Source organism: Labrus bergylta, unplaced genomic scaffold, assembly GCF_963930695.1.
Source record: "Labrus bergylta unplaced genomic scaffold, fLabBer1.1 SCAFFOLD_202, whole genome shotgun sequence".
In the NCBI taxonomy this organism is placed as follows: domain Eukaryota; kingdom Metazoa; phylum Chordata; class Actinopteri; order Labriformes; family Labridae; genus Labrus; species Labrus bergylta.
In genome coordinates, this window is record NW_027077271.1 from 10,001 (window position 1) to 26,894 (window position 16,894).

A 16,894-nucleotide genomic window follows, 5' to 3' on the forward strand; every position below is an offset into this window, starting at 1 on the left:
CCTGCTGCGTTCACACATCGACTCACCCTGACTTCACACTTCATTTTTAGGGAGCTGCAGGAAAACCAAGACCACGCTGAGTGCAGCAGCTGGGCGCACAGCGAGCAGTAACCTGACCTGAGAGCTGAAACCTACGGCCAAATTAAAGGAGCAGTATGTAACTCTGACCCCTAGTGTTTAAAATGTGTACTGCAGTCTAAATTCTAAACATCATAGAGAGCTGTCTCCCCCCCTCCTCTCTAGAGTGGATGCTCACTCAGGTCACCATGTGGTGGACTCTGAAGCTTCAGTGTTTATCCAGCTCTGCATGGGTCTGTAAACCTTTCTGTGTTCTAACCTCTCTCCATTTTTCAAAAGCATCTCCAATATTGATCCTAGTTTGAGCACGTTTCTGCTCGTGGAGCTTATTAGAAACATGCAGAGGCTTTTTAGGTCGGGTACAATCACTTCTATCTGAACCACTTGTCTTGACCGCTTCCATCGCTGCAACACCTGTTGACCTGATAACTGCTCTCATATCTGACAAACAGAGGGGCGTCCAAAACGGCCGTGTGAGGTCGCCTTAAAACTGATCACACAGATCCACACGCTGGTATCTGGATGTAAAGATAGATGGAATGACGGTTGTGTGAGTGGAGCCTTCCTCACTGTAGGAAACAAACACAACACCTCAGTGAACATGTGCTGCAGGTGAATCAGCAACACTCTGCAGTCTGTAACAGAACACCTGTCTCATCATTCAGCTGTCACAACCCGGGGACAGAAGCTCCTCCTCCTGCAGGTTTACAGACAGCTGATACAGACATGGATCAGACATGTGCTCCGCTGACAAACAGACACCTGTTATGTAACTTCAGACGCACTTGTCATGTTTTTCAGAACCAGAATCAGAAAAAACTCTCATTGATCTCACAGAGGAAATAAAGTGTTTCAGAGAGTCGGAGCAGAGACGTTTAAGTGGAATAAAATAAACGCCTCGCTTCCACTCCAGGCATCCGATGTGCCGGTAAAACTCTTTAATATTTCCGTCCAGAATTTGCTGAAAGTACATTAAAAAAAATAGTTTGAGAAGCAGTTTACTGCCATTTTCTTTTGTGCTCACTTTTTCTTCTGTTTTTGGTTTTGTTAAAAAGTTAGGTTTAGAGATTGTCTTTTGTTTGATAGGTGTTTGAATTTGTGTTATAAAATAAATCCTTGTTTAAATCACAAGATTAGTTTTGCCTTTGGTTTGGAGACCGGGGAAGTAAATTGTTTCAGGTTTTTATGTTACAAACCTGCCCCCCTAGACGGGTGCCTAACAAACCTTTAGATTTAATGTCAGTAGCTGTTTCCTTTAGCTGTTGTTCTGGTGAGTTTGTACGATTAGAAACAACTTCTTTATCAAGATTTAACACATTGGGATCCGGGCTTTTTGCCTTTGTTTAGACAGGAGAGAGAGAGAGAGAGAGAGTGATGTAATGACATGAAGGAAAGGAGCTGCAGGTCGGACTTGAACCCAGGCCGCCTGCTTGGAGGACTACAGCCTCTGTACATGGAACGCGACCTAATCGCTAGGCCATCAGCGCTCGAGTGAAGTCATTCTGACATTTTCACATCCTGTTGCATCCCTCCATCCATCCATTTTATTTCTGCTTAGAGAAAAAAATGAATTCTTCCTGTTCCTCCTCCCGGGGGATTCTGAGGCGTTCCCAGGCGGATATATAATCCCTCCAGTGAACTCTGGGTCTACTCCACCCATTTGGGAGTTCCCAGAAAACCTCCAAAGGGAGGCCTCCAGGAGAATCCTGATCAGACCCCCAAACCACCTCAGCTGGCTCCTTTAGATGTGAAGGAGTAGCAGCTCTACTCCGAGTTCCCCCTGAATGTCTAAGCTCCTCCCCCTCTCTCTAAGGCTGACAACGTCCAGAGGAAACTCTTTTCGGCCGCTTGTATCAGTGATCTTACTCTTTCTGTCACGACCCGTCCTGTTGCAGTAAAAGTAAAGTTCTCTACTAACAGGAAGAAGTGGAAGAATGTTTCTTTAACTGCAGAAACAGAAATAGCAGAAGTCTCTCTCTGAGCCTCCTCACTCCTCCAGCTCTGTGTCTGAAGGTAAACAACACACCTGTCCTCCGCTGCAGAGAGGAGCGAACACAGAGGATGACTCATGAGGTCCAACAGAAGAAGAAGAAGAAGAAGAACTCGGATCAATCACTCCTCCGCTCTGATCTGCTGTTAACACGCTTTAACCTGTCTGCGTTACCATGGAGACTTCTACGCTTTAATTAGAAACACACATTCAATTAGAGCTGGACCCCTGATGCCACACAACAAACACACAAACACACACATTACACACACCTACACTGACTGTGTGTATAAACAAACACCCACACACGTTTATTTATATTTACAAAGATGATGAAACACGTTTTTCTTGAAAAACGTGTGTGTGTGTGTGTGTGTGTGTGTGTGTGTGTGTGTGTGTGTGTGTGTGTGTGTGTGCCTGCGTGTGCGCATGCGTGTTAGTGTGTGTGTGTATGTGTATGTGTGTGTGCGTGCGTGTGTGTGCGTGCGTATGTGTATGTGTGTGTGTGTGTGCAGGTGTGTGTGTGTGTGTGTGTGTGTGTGTGTGTGTGTGTGTGTACGTACCTCAAGCTGGAGTGTGTGTTCCTTCTTCAGGCGCTCAAACTCCTCCTGATGTTCCAGAGACTTTTTCTCGATGTTCTCCTGCAGAGAGATCGATAAACTCTCAGATAAATAAAGATAAAAACAGCGTTAAACCCGGCGTGTATAGGACGCCATTTTGATACTTCCTCTAACTTCTAAAGAGTTAGCGGCGTCCTATAAACCAGTGAGAACAATAAACCAGTTTAAAATGCTGACACGTGTGATGTCATTACTGCGAGTGCCGCCGCCACCATCAAACGTTGCACACGACCTGACGCATTTTAAATTCTCCTCCATTCATTGTGTATTGGAAGCTGCGCAGGAAACACAGCGACGGCGAGCAGGCCGGCAGCGCCACATGTTTGCTCCCTCATTTATGCTTTAGGTTTGATAACTACCGCTGTGCACATGGATCTGTAAACACAACTAAATAACGCTGCAGTACACATGTCTGACCAGTAGTTGGCGCTGTGACTTTATGAAGAAACAACACGTGCACGCTCCTCGCCCTCCTACAGAGCGGCGAGGATGTGAGCGTGTAAATGTTTTTTTTATTCATGTTTTGCAGAAAAGTGTTTGTAAACTTTCAAACGGAGGGACTGACCTCGGCCTCTTTCAGTCTCCTCTCAAACCATCCTTTGGTTCCCTCCATGGACAGAACCTGAGCCTGCAGCTCCTCCACCCGCTGCTGGAGACCCTCCAACTCCTTCGTACGAGCCTGAAGACGCAGAAACGATCACGTGACGGGACGGAAACAAGACGACGACTCTCACCGTGTTTTTGTTTCTGTCTCCTCAGATTTACCTTTTCATCTCTGAGCTGCTGTCGGATCTCCTCCTCTGACCGGTTCTTGTCTTCATGGAGACCTCGGAGCTCCTTCTCATAACGAGCCCTCACCCCGAGAACCTAGGAGGGAGGAGACAAGGAGAGGAGGTGAGAGGAGACAGATGATGAGAGAGAGGAGGAGGATGAGGAGGAATAAGGAGAGGAGAGGAGAGGAGAGGAGAGTGGAACACAGAGAGGGAAGGAAACAAGGAAGGAGAGGACAGGAAATAAGGAGTGTTGGATACCATAAAGGGGAGGAGACAAAGACAGAAGAGGAAAGAAGGAGAGGACACAGGAAAGGAACGGAAACAAGTAGGTGAAAAGAAAGGATTCAAAGTAAGAGTAAGTGCAGGACACAGAGAGGAAAGGAAACAAGGAAGCAGAGGACAGGAAGTAAGGGGAGAAGTTGGTATAATAAAGGAAAGGAAACAAGGCCAGGAGAGGAAACAAGAAAGGAAAAGATCAGCGATAACCTCAAGGTAATTATTGAAAAGGAAAAATAAACAAAAAACTATTTAAATAGAAAGAAACAGGAAAGCAGCCTCACCTCCTTCTCATGCTGCAGTTTGAGGTCTGACAGCGCCTCCTTGTGGTCAGACTTCTCCTGGCTCAGCTGGATGGCCATGTCGTCCAACATGGCCTTCCTCTTCTCTGCTGTCTGCACACACACACACACACACACACGCGCACACGCGCACACGCGCACACACACACACACACACACACACACACACACACACACACACACACACACACACACACACACACACACACACACACACACACACACACACACACACACACACACGCACACACACACACACTTGTGAATATGATCAGTGTGTGAAAACATTTAATAGCTCAGAGTCTCTCTGTGTGTGTGTGTGTGTGTGTGTGTGTGTGTGTGTGTGTGTGTGTGTGTGTGTGTTAATGTGTGTGTGTGTGTTAATGTGTGTGTGTGTTAATGTGTGTGTGTGTTAACGTGTGTGAGTGTGTTAATGTGTGTGTGTGTGTGTTAATGTGTGTGTGTGTTAATGTGTGTGTGTGTGTGTGTTAATGTGTGTGTGTGTATGCCTGCATGTGTGTGTGTGTGTTAATGTGTGTGTGTGTGTGTGTGCCTGCATGTGTGTGTGTGTGTGTGTTAATGTGTGTGTGTGTGTGTGTGTACCTTCTTGGCCTCGTCCAGCTCTCTCAGCAGTTTGTCCTTCTCCTGTCCTTCGTCCGTCAGCTGTTCCAACAACTTCCTGTTTGCAAAACTCGACTCCTGCAGGAGCGAAGCAAAGAGAACACAAACCTTTAACTGCAGGCAGCCATTTCTGTTTGACTTCTTTTCCCCTTGAAAGTTCATTAGCATCACTTTCTCAAGAAATAAACAAAGATATAATAAAGTCGACATGTTGAACAAATAATCGCTAACGACTTCTTCTCTTCTTAAAATAGTGTAGATCAAGATGTTTGTCTGCTCAGGGCCTCCGTACTATCACCTGAGTGTTTTCTTACCTGCAGCTGGGAGTTGAGGTCGTCTCTCTGCGCTAACAGACTCTCCTGCTCGACTCGTCTCTGCTGCAGCTCGGACGTCAGCGCCTCCTGCTGTTCACGCAGCAAGTTCATCTCCTGCGTCTTCACCGTCTGGATCTGCACGCCAACACAACTCGCATTATTACTACAGGTCATGTGACCGCTCGTTACTGTGGTCTGATGACGGAGACGGTACGGAGTCAGACATGAAAGTTAAACATGAAGCTGAAGACGATGAAAACATGAAGAGAGGAGAAATGAGCAGGTGAAGGTACAAACACAACATCTAGAAGATTTATCCATTATTCTAATTATGACTTGGAGATTAGTTGATTATCACTACATTTTACGGTTATTTGACTTCTTTAATCTCATATCATTTTATTATCACATATGTTCTTACAGCAGATTTGTGTTTGTGGTAAACCAGAGTTAGATGAAGGAGATGAGATGCGATTTATCACATGTTTAAAGGAGCAGTATGTAACGCTGACCCCTAGCGTTTAAAATGGGTACTGCAGTCTAAATTCTAAACACTGTAGAGAGCTCTGTTTGAGAGTTCTGGTTCAGGATTCTCTAATATCTAATCTTCAGTAATGAGTCCTGACTCTGAACGTGGTCTCTGGTTCTAGGTCGGTTCTATGTTTGGTTATTTTTTGAAGGTTTCTTGTCTTCAGACTCTTCCAGAGCAGGATTAAGGGGTTCTAGACTACATTAGTTTCAGGCTGTGGGTCTAAAGGAGTCTAAGTTCTAACATATAGTTACCTGTTCAAGAGCGCACAGATTAGTCCTCAGAGCACAGTTCTCCTGTAGGAAGGGTTACAGGGCCAGGTTGAGTCAGCTGCTGACTGACAGTTCCAGATTCGTCTCAATGACATCATCTTTATGTTTGGTTCCTGATACTTTTTTCAGAGGTTAAGGTTTGAAACTTCTGCTTCCTTCTTCAGAAAGTTTTCCAGATAAACCATGTGTTTCTTGCAGTTAAAGCTTGGCTCACTGTGCAGGACAATCGGGCAGATTTGAGCTCCGATTCTTCCTTCTTCCCGACAATCTCAGGGTCTCTCCCGACTCGAGGCTGCTCGGACCCGATTCTCTGCTCAGATTATCTCGTCGTGTGAGCGGTCCAAAGATCCAATCTTAACGTCCCGATTTATTTCAAACATGTTTAATATTTAGAAATTAAAATCTTTATGTTTATGTCATGAAAGGGTCCGGCAGAAGTTGTGTGTGACTACAATATAATCACGAGAGACAAGGGAGGACTGTAGTCATGGCGACCAGCGGCAGGACGCAACCCGGTACAGATCATCAGCGCAGCACTTTTCTGAAACTTGTCTCCATATATCTACGATTGTCTCAACTTTCCTCTATCCTACAACAATTTCCACTTCCTTCTCTTTCACCAACCGCCATCCGTTGGAGTTTTCAAATTAAACTTTATTAACAATTGTCAACGCTCCGTCCCGATTTCACTCATACAGTGTGAGCTTGTCAATCTCAAGGTCTGGTCGGGCGTCGTAAACGATTCGGTCGTACAGTGTGAGCTGACATGTCACCCCGACTTTTATACAATCGGGGAAAAATCGCACAGTGTGAGCCCGGCTTTAGCTAGTCTGTAGAACTCTGATTGGGGGTGTAACTTCAATTTGTTCAAGAGAAGTCTGCAGGCGGCAAGAAAAACATGAGTCAGACAACCAATCGACGGACTGCAGTGTTTGTAGCTCCGCCCCTTAGGGTCGGATCGGTACACTTAGCGCCCCAAAAGAAGGGAACCAAAAAAGTAGGACTGTAGGGATTTGGTACCATTTACAACTCCTGACAGTGGAAACGCCATTAAATGCGTACTGATCTGTGCCGAATAAAACTGAACCGCTTGGTGGAAACTTTACTGTTAGGGTTCTCAAGGTGTAGTACCCGTTCTAGAGCGCACAGGATCTGCAGCAGAGTCTGGTTTGGTGTTAGACCTCTAGAAGATGATCCTCTGGTTCATTACCTGTTCTAGAGCAGCTAGGTTTGTCCTCAGAGCATCATTCTCCTGCAGGATGTTGTCCACCTGTTCCTGACTGACACTCTGACTGGCTACCTGCAGTACCGTGCACCACAGGCAGGGGGCGGCAGAGAGACAGAACCAGAAAGAAGAGACGGGAAACGAGGGAAAAAAAAGACCAGAAAGAGTAAAAAAAATGAAAGGAGAAACCAAAACAGGAACAGAAGGACACACAAATAGAGACACAACCAAAAGAGAAGAATAAAAAGAGAGAGAAGGAGAGATAAGGCAGGTCAGAGACACAGAGCAGCAGCAGAACAAACACTACAGGAGGACACTTCACTGCCAAAGTCAGCTCAGTTCTCGTCCATGCATCTCTGTTTTTATTCTTTAAAGAAATGTGCTCCGTAAGTTGAATCACTTTGGCAGGGAAGTGTCGTCACAGAAAAGTGAGAGAGCAGAAGATACTACAGTCCCAATAAGCCCCGCCTCCTCCCTCCAACCCTTACCCTCCTTCCTCCCCCCTTCCCTCCCTCTACCCACCTTGGGGTTTAACTTCTGGAGCTTTTACACCTACACAAAACTTCTGAAAACTTCTGAAAACTTCCTGAAGGAGCACCAGTAGCTTTCTGTTTATGTTGCGTGCCCACGTGCAGAGACTTTAGTCCTTGCAGCAGCTGTGGGTTTGAGTCCCACCTCGGCCCTTTGCTGCATGTCATCCCCCTCTCTCTCCTCCCCACAGTTCCGGCACATGGATAAATGCTCTATTCACATGTGAATTGTACGACCCCCATGTTGTTGTTGAAATCTGCTCGAAACTGCAGCAATCTGCCCGTTAAAAAGGTGAAGCTAAAGGGCGCCGTCTCCTGAACGTGTGTGTGTGTGTGTGTGTGTGTGTGTGTGTGTGTGTGTGTGTGTGTGTGTGTGTGTGTGTGTGTGATTGTGTGTGTGTGTATGTGTGTGTGTGTGTGTGTGTGTGTGTGTGTGTGTGTGTGTGTGTGTGTGTGTGTGTGTGTGTGTGTGTGTGTGTGTGTGTGTGTTACCTGGTCTCTCAGGCTGTGCAGAGCCACTTCATGTTCTTTGTCTTTGCTCTGCAGCTGCTCTCTCAGCTCTGCCGTCATCTGAACACAAACACAAACACACGATCACTTAATGTGAGACACTGCAGGACCCTTAAAGGGCCGAGACAGGTCAGAATAAAAACAACATGTGAAGACTATGATACGGGGGATTAGCTTTAAGATTCTGACATCTTTAGAAAGAGCGGTGCAAGAAGGGAAAAGCATCTTTTAATATGTGTTACTGAGGTCTCACCTGATTGGCTGCCATGTGGTCTGACTGTAGTTTCTGGACGCGGAGGTTCATGGCTTTCAGCTCCTCCTCTTTTTTTTGGTTGATCTCATCGATCTTTGTCCTGCAGAGACACAAACATCAGCGTCTGGTGCACCACATGAGATACAGTGAGAACCTCGGGCTAGTGTTGTAGGACTCGAAACCGGTCCTGGTCTCAAAATCAAAGGCTTTTTTACTCAGTCTTGTCTCGGTCTCAGACTGGACAGACTCCGGATTTTAAATCAAGACCGGTGAAGACCACCACTGAGAGGCTAGTTTGATTTTTATCCCCCGGTTACAACCACAAACTTCCCGGTGTTACGGTCTAAGTGAGTGACACGCCCCCTAAACACAAGATGATGATTCTTCAGTGATATTTATGGTCTTGGTCTTGTCCTGTTTTGGTCTTGGTATTGACTTTGTCTTGATCCCTAAATGTCTTGGTCTTGGTCTTGTCTCGGTCTCGGAGCCCTGTGGTCTCGGGTACATCTTGGTCTCGGTCAGTGTGGTCTTGCAGCATCAGTGTGTGTGTGTGTGTGCAGTTCTGACCTGCTGTCATTGTACAGAGCCTCCTTCTCTCCCTGCAGACGCTGAAAACTGCAGAACAGAAAAAAACACATATTTTGTATTCACTTCCTGTTCGTTCTGTGTGAAACTGAAACACAGAACCTGTACGCCCCCTGGAGGAGAGGCTCTGCCACTTCAGCTCACAGATCATGACCATAGTGCATTTTCATAAACGTTTGACCTCTCACCTCTCCTGTTTCTTCTTTAACTTGTCAGACAGCTGCAGGAGAGACAAACAGAAAGTCAGACTACAGGTATCACCCCGACAAGGTGAGTCTTCAGCTTTAAAGGAGCTCACACTTTACTGAAAGTTTGTTCCAGGTCACCGGAGCATTATCACTGAACGCTCTGATGCAGCTTTCTCATGTTGTTGATACTTTCTAAAAGTGTTTTGTGTTGTATGACCTTTGTATTTACCTTTGTGATCTCTTCCTGCAGTTTGGTGATTTCTGCCTGTTTGGACGTCTTGAGGAGACAGAAGAGAAACGTTTCAGATCCAAGGAGACAAAACAAACCTCAAACAAACTCCTGTCATTTTAAAGGCTTTGTATGTGATGTTTTGATCCAGCAGATGTCGCCCTTGAGCACCAGCTTGAAACCAAAACAACTCACGCTGCATTGTTGTGTTAGCATGCTAATGCTAGCGATCTTTATTCTGCTGGTATCTTCACACTGCATGTAAATTGACCTGAAATGAGCGTGATCTAGAAACACAGTTAAGCAGTGAGTACAGTATGTTATTCTTCTTTTCTCTAGTCCCTCAATTAAACAACTTTTATACACGAGGGGAGGAGTCAGCCGGCCGTCCTGGCGATGTAAACAAAGTGAAGATAGGACTCTGAAAACATCACAGACAGTGGGACTCGGGTGTTACACCCATTGTAGACAGTCATGACTCACAGAGTTATTTTCAGAGGAGATACTTGATCTCTACATTTAAGAGTGAAAAATCACATTTAAAGACTTTAAAGATCGCTTCTACCAACGGGGGCGAGTACAGCAAACAGGCTACTGCATTGCGCAGAAATGATGCTGGGATGAGGGGGGGGGAGGAAAACCACGACAGAGGGTCCTTTGTGAAAAGTTAAAAGTGTGATTTGTAATATGTTTCACATCAACGTGTCCAGAAAGATGTTTTTAATGTATTTGACTTTTGTTTCAGTGTTTTCATCAATGTTCACATCCAGCGTGTTCGCTCTTTTATTGTGTGTGTGTCACATGTGTCAGGTGTGTGTGTGTGTGTGTGTGTGTGTGTGTGTGTGTGTGTGTGTGTGTGTGTGTGTGTGTGTGTGTGTGTGTGTGTGTGTGTACCTCCAGGTTGTGGATCTGCTCCCTCAGCAGCCTCTTCTCCTCCTGCTCCGTGTTCAGTGCCATCTCCAGCTCTGGTCCAAAGCAGTGAGTTATTGGACAGAGAGCAGCCGACCAGCCTAGCGCTGCCTGCTTACCTACAATCTTCTCTACGCTCTTCTCTGACAGGCCTAAAGGGGGCGCCGCACACAGCAGGGGGGGAGGGGGGGGGGGGGGGCAGTCTGTTAGGCCAGACACACACTGCACCAGCTGTTACTCTACATTAACTCTGAGTCTTTGTTTTGTTATCTGCAGGAGTTTGATCAAGGTTTTCTGGCTCAGCTGCAAAGTCAAACATCATTATTTACTGCGGTGTGTTCACTGACAGCGTGTTAATCTGAACTCTGCAGGTTGGCTGATACATTACTACAACAATTAAGCATTTCAAAAACATTTATCCACTCGCTTCATTTGTTGCCAAACATGAAGTTCTCATGGAGCTCATTCCTCCCTGCAGTGTTACATGTTGATCAAAATAAATCAGTATGGAGTCAGAAATCTGGAAGAGGGGTTGCAGGTAGCCTAGGCTGAAGTCCTCCAGGCAGGCGACCCGGGGGTCCAAGCCGACCTGTGGCTTCCTTCCTGCATGCCATTCCCCACTCTCTCTCTCTGATTTTTGGGTCTTTCCACATGAACAAAATCATTCTGGAAGAGAGAGAGACAGAGTGGGGAATGGCATGCAGGAAGGAAGCCACAGGTCGACTTGGACCCCCGGGCCGCCCGCCTGGAGGACCACAGCCTCCATTACTAGGCTACCGCTGTGCGCATCATTTCCTGTTTTGTTATATGTTAAGAATAAAGTGAAGTTTGACTTACAGTTTGAAAAACATCTATAAAAACTTTGGCTTTGCAGCTGTGCCATAAAAACTCTGGAGGTTAAAGTTCATCACTGTAACCTTTGACCTTTAGAGTCACTGGCCACGGGGTCAGCTTGTAGTGTGTGTCTGCCCTGAGCCAGCTAGCTGCTCTACGCTTCCATAAAGCCAGGCTGCAGGTTCACCGCTCACTCTCAAGTAGAGGCCGCCATTCAGAAACAATTCTCAGAGTAATCAAAACAAATTGACTGGAAAGATCGAATGGAGGTTGGGGATTCATTTTTTTTTTTTTTTTAAATCCGAATGATGAACAGCAGCCAGTATTTGAGACGTCATGTTAACAAGCTTCATTAAGAGGCAGGAACATAAAGAAAGTTTGCAGAATTTAAACCTGCTGCAGAGCAATCATCTAACGTGACCTTTGGCCCAAAAAGGAGTCATCAGAGTTTGTTTACGATGCATTCAAGGACCCGAACATCAAAACAGCAATCAAAACGATATAAAGCCCTCTTGGAGAAATGACTTTTATAGACGTTGAACATGTCGTAAATAATCTGATATTCGACACAATCTGACAGAGTTAAACAATAAGACACAGTGTGTTTGTTTAAAGTCAGAACGAAGCATGTTGAGGCCGGAGAGGTGACGCTTCAGTCTGTTTGTGTGAAGTTTAAATCCTTCGCTGGTCAATACAGGAAGTGTTTCCTGTCTGATTGTGTCCATTATCAGAAGTGTTATCACGTACTATATAATGTATATTTATCATGATCAGACCGGAGGGTTCTTAAAGGTCACATACAAAGAGGGGAGTGACTCTCTTAAAGGGACAGGCCGTTAAATAATAAGAAACAGAAACTCACTGTGCAGCTGTTTGTCTGTGCGCTCCAGCTGAGCCGACGTCTGCAGACAGGGACAGAAGACGACAAACTTAACATACAAATACATGTTTTTACAGAAGATGAAGTGCATAACTTGTCTGCTGTCGTTGGCTGATATGGACCAAGGAAATACATTTCTGTAGCAGCATAGATCCATTACATTGTGTCCTAGCATGCAAAATCAGCTTGATTCTTTTGTTTGCAGCCGGAGTGTCCTGACTGCAGGTGAGCGACGAGGTGCAATGCAGGGCGCCGGTTTTACCCTGACGCCCTGATTCTATTCTCCTCTCGGCCAAAAACAACATCCGATGCCACACCCCTAAAGCTTTCTTCAGGAGTTTTTTTAATCACCTGAATTAAGATTTTTTTTATCAATTAAGACTTGGTTTTCAAAAGAAACAATCACCTGTTCTGTCCTGTCACTGGTTCCCTCTGCTGCTGGCTCCTCCCCTCTCCCTGTGACATCAGACACTCCGTTGGCGCCGGCCGACCCGTCCGTCTCTGTATTGGCGCCATGTGCGGCCGCCTGTCTCTGGAGCTCTTTGTCGTGGTGCTCCTGGAGAGCTGCAGGAGGAACAGGATGCATTTATGATTTATTTTTGACACATACCAAAAAAACGCTTCACCTGTAGGACTGTTGTGAACTTGTGGTGTTCCTCAGGGCTCTACCTTGGGTCCTTTGTTGTTGTTTTTTTCTTGAACACATTTCCTTTTAAGAGAATAACTGCATACCTTTCATCTTCTTCTGCAGGGTGGAGTTTTCAGCCTGCAGGCGGAGCAGCTCTCCATCCACGGGGCTGGAGGTGGAGTTGGGGGCGGGGCTAGATGCAGCGGCTCCTCCTCCTTCCTTCAGACCCTGGTTCTCCTGCTCTAGCTGCTCGATCTGCGTACACAGCTGGAAAATGGATGGTCGGAGCGGTTAATGCATCCGCTACATAAACCATATTACTCTGAACTGAGAGCTACAAACACGAGAACTTGTGACTAAGACACAAATCAAAACGCACACAAAGCCACAAATCATCGACCTGTTTTTATTTTGAATAGAAAATAAACCGACCAGATTATGAGTTTTACCTTGGAGAGTTCAGTCATCAGCGTGCTGTTCTGCAGTCTGAAGTCTTCCTCCTGACTGTGAAGTTTCCCCTGAAGCATCTCGTTCTCACTCAGCAACGCCTCCACCTCCTGCATCAGACAGTAAACAACAACAACAACAACACATGTGGGGTTACTATGGTGGCTGGGAAGTGCAAAACAAATTTACAAAGCATGAGACAAATTTACATTTTGGAAAACATTTTTACATTTTATAAAACATAACTACAAACCACCGAACTACAACTACTTCATTCAGTCACCATAAACTCATTAGAACACATCTGCACAGTCTTTACACCAAAACAAACTAACTGACCGCTCACTTCTGGGTCACTTTTGGTATTCTGATGTGTCTCCGCTCTCATAAAAGTGTTTCATAATTGTGTTTTGAACTTTTCAGCCACCGTATGTTACACATTTACAGCTCATATTTGATAGTTAAACTTCTTCAACAAAGATGACGAGAGCTAAAATAAAAAAAAAAAGCAGTTAAGTTACTTTAAATTCAAAATCCATATTCAGCAAAGATAACTTTCACTGGACTAACAGGTTGAATAGAATGAAAACACATAAGAAATGTTTAGCTCAAAGGCTAATCTGCAGATGTACATTATGTGTGTAGTACAGCTGATGACCACTAGAGGGAGCTGATGATTTGTGTAAACCTTCAGTAATCAAACAGAACACTCACCTGAGCTTTCTTGCTTTTATTCAAAGCCTGCAGAGACAACAAAATGTGGAAATAAACATAAACAGAACAAAAGGAGCTTCTTCATCACTCTGACAGAAAAAAGTTACAAGTTACAAAATCTAAACGTTTGTTTATAGAAAATAAATCATTTTTAGCATTGACTCTTGTTGAGTAGTTTTAAATAACAACAGTGAATAAATATTTTTTTATAATAAATATTCTTTACCTTCTGTGCTTTGATGAAATCTCTCTCCAGAACTACATTCTTCTGACGGATGGCGTTCAGCTCTGAAACGCACAAAAACAGAATTTAAACCAGACTCTCTCCCTCTCTGTTTCTCTGATCTGCCTCCTTTTATAAAAGTAAAACTATACTTGAAATAGTGCAACCTGTACAAACTTGTAAGAACTTTTTCTTTTTTTCTATCTCCTTAACTTCTCAGCTCTAACGTGAGTACGTTAGTGTTGATTTTTACAGCAGCTGTATTTATCTGTTTATTAAGATTGTTGTAAGACAATAATGATCTCTTTGTGTTTCTATAAATAGCATTAACGGTCATGTCACTGCTGAAGGAGGAAGTTGGTCAAATCTGTGTTTTTACAAACGATTGGTTCAGTGTTTACAGCAAAGTTTCAACACACAGAAAAGTACTGCAAAGACTCGAGGTGACTCACTAGATCCTGTTTCAGAAGAAGTTACAGAAACTGTTTCTGAACGTACACTACTGAGGAAGAGTTATCATGTCACCACCGACTCAGGTCATCCATCTATTATATATACTGTTATTCCTGCTCGGGGTCTCAAACACATGAGGTATCGTAAAAGCACCAAAGTCTCAACTAGAGGTCACCACCTTTTTGTAAGTATGGGCAGCTCCACATCACCTGTGCAGGATAACAGCTTACTCAGCAGAGTAAGAATAAGAGCTTGGAGCTGATACCTCATATCACCTGATAGTGAGCTGATTACACCTGGAATCAGCCCACGCCTCAAACATCATCATCAGTAAACATAGAAAGCACACAGGTGACTGTTACCTGTCGTGTTCTTCCTGAGATCATCAGACAGCTGGTAGTTCTGAGTCCGCAGCTCCAGCAGCTGAGCCTACACACACACACACACACACACACACACACACACACACACACACACACACACACACACACACACACACACACACACACACACACACACACACACACACACACACACACACACACACACACACACACACACACACACACACACACACAAAACTTCTTCAAACCAGTGTTTGTGTCATTACTAGATTTATGAATTCACGTTTAAAGATCCAATCAGTGAGCTGTGTAGAGAGTGAGATGATAAAGGTATCTTACTCTCTGATCATTAAAGGACCAATCAGTGAGCTGTGTAGAGAGTGAGATGATAAAGGTATCTTACTCTCTGATCATTAAAGGACCAATCAGTGAGCTGTGTAGAGAGTGAGATGATAAAGGTATCTTACTCTCTGATCATTAAAGGTCCAAATCAGTGAGCTGTGTAGAGAGTGAGATGATAAAGGTATCTTACTCTCTGATCATTAAAGGACCAATCAGTGAGCTGTGTAGAGAGTGAGATGATAAAGGTATCTCACTCTCTGATCATTAAAGGACCAATCAGTGAGATATGTAGAGAGTGAGATGATAAAGGTATCTTACTCTCTGATCATTAAAGGTCCAATCAGTGAGCTGTGTAGAGAGTGAGATGATAAAGGTATCTTACTATCTGATCATTAAGGAAACATGCTATGTTGAAGTGCTGGCTTCTCTGACAACAATGCAGCAGCCAGTATGTCCTCCTTCTAACTTTAGATTCTGCTCCTGAATGCTCTGGATTTGTTTGGACCCAGAGAAGGTAGGCGCTTTTAAGACACGCCCCCACACGGCCGTTTTGGACGCCCCTCGGTTTGTCAGATATGAGAGCAGTTATCAGGTCAACAGGTGTTGCAGTGATGGAAGCGGGCAAGAGAAGTGGTTCAGATAGTGAAACATCTCTTCCTGCAGCTACACAGCTTTCTGTCTGTGTTTGTTTGTTTGTTTGTTTGTTTGTTTGTATTTACCTACTTTTACCTGTGTTGCTGCATCATCACAGCTGTGTCACCTTAACCCTCTCTATGTAAACACCCTCTGCAGCTAGCATCATGCTAACAGGTGATTCATGTTTATTTAAACACACCTGACTTTGTCCATCTACCTGTGCACGTGTTATCATGACGTCCATGCTTTAACAAAAGCAGGCACGATGTGAAAACGAACAATAACACCTTTAGTGTGTTAGCCCTCAAACCCCATGACTCTCATCCGGGTCCCGAGGATGCTAACATGCTAACATGCTAACTGACAGATAGAAACACATCAGAGGAGGCTAAGCTAAGTTAGCAACACCGGGCTAGCTTCACACACTGGTCTGTCAATCAGCAGAAATGTGTTTTGTACCGGTTTATTATGATTCAGCGCAGTAAATGAGCTCATAACATGAAGTTATTACATCTTTAAAAACCCGCCTGAGCTTTCTGTCAGGCTAACCGTGCCCCAGCGGCTAATGCTTAACGGTTAGCAATATGTAGCCGAACCTGCGCGCGAGCAAACCGACCCGAAATTAAAGCCAAAAGGTGTTTGGTTTTCTTACCTGCATCCGATGAAACTCCTCCTCTGACAAAGCCTGGCGACATAGCCATGTTTACCTGTGTGCTAGCTAGCAGGCTAAGCTAGCGGAGGAGACGGAGAGGAGCAGAACGGCACAGATGAGAAAACTGACAAAGAGGTCTCACTCCGACTCGTTTACGGAGAACCAACAAAGAACTACATACAGAGAGAGGAGAGAGAGAGAGAGAGAGAGAGAGAGAGGAGAGGACACAGAGAGAGAGAGAGGAGAGACAGAGAGAGAGAGACAGAGAGAGAGAGAGAGAGACGAGAGAGAGAGAGAGAGAGAGAGACAGAGAGGAGACACCAGAGAGAGAGAGAGAGAGACAGAGAGAGAGAGACAGAGAGAGACAGAGAGAGAGAGAGACAGAGAGAGAGAGGAGAGAGAGACAGAGAGAGGACAGAGAGAGAGAGAGAGAGACAGAGAGAGAGAGAGAGACAGAGAGACAGAGAGAGAGGAGGAGAGAGACGAGAGAAGAGACAGAGAAGAGAGAGGACAGAGAGAGAGAGCGAGACAGAGAGA

General features: G+C 44.9%; 1 protein-coding gene across 4 annotated transcripts in view; it reads right to left on the bottom strand.

The window, feature by feature from the left end:
- Window positions 1-16,519, bottom strand: part of gripap1 (GRIP1 associated protein 1) — a gene marked incomplete at its 3' end in the record, with an annotated part of 26,244 nt that extends 9,725 nt beyond the window's left edge. Inside the window, 22 exon segments of one of the 4 annotated variants that reach the window (XM_065952311.1) lie at window positions 2,632-2,709; window positions 3,254-3,367; window positions 3,454-3,555; window positions 4,022-4,132; window positions 4,643-4,738; window positions 4,975-5,109; window positions 5,758-5,799; window positions 6,986-7,075; window positions 8,023-8,100; window positions 8,294-8,393; window positions 8,861-8,908; window positions 9,067-9,098; window positions 9,296-9,343; window positions 10,190-10,356; window positions 11,901-11,940; window positions 12,325-12,482; window positions 12,651-12,813; window positions 12,996-13,103; window positions 13,708-13,734; window positions 13,934-13,995; window positions 14,746-14,812; window positions 16,358-16,519. In XM_065952311.1, the coding sequence (XP_065808383.1) occupies window positions 2,632-2,709; window positions 3,254-3,367; window positions 3,454-3,555; window positions 4,022-4,132; window positions 4,643-4,738; window positions 4,975-5,109; window positions 5,758-5,799; window positions 6,986-7,075; window positions 8,023-8,100; window positions 8,294-8,393; window positions 8,861-8,908; window positions 9,067-9,098; window positions 9,296-9,343; window positions 10,190-10,356; window positions 11,901-11,940; window positions 12,325-12,482; window positions 12,651-12,813; window positions 12,996-13,103; window positions 13,708-13,734; window positions 13,934-13,995; window positions 14,746-14,812; window positions 16,358-16,363 (1,872 nt within the window). 4 annotated transcript variants of the gene reach the window in all.
- Window positions 16,520-16,894: the final 375 nt, after the last annotated feature.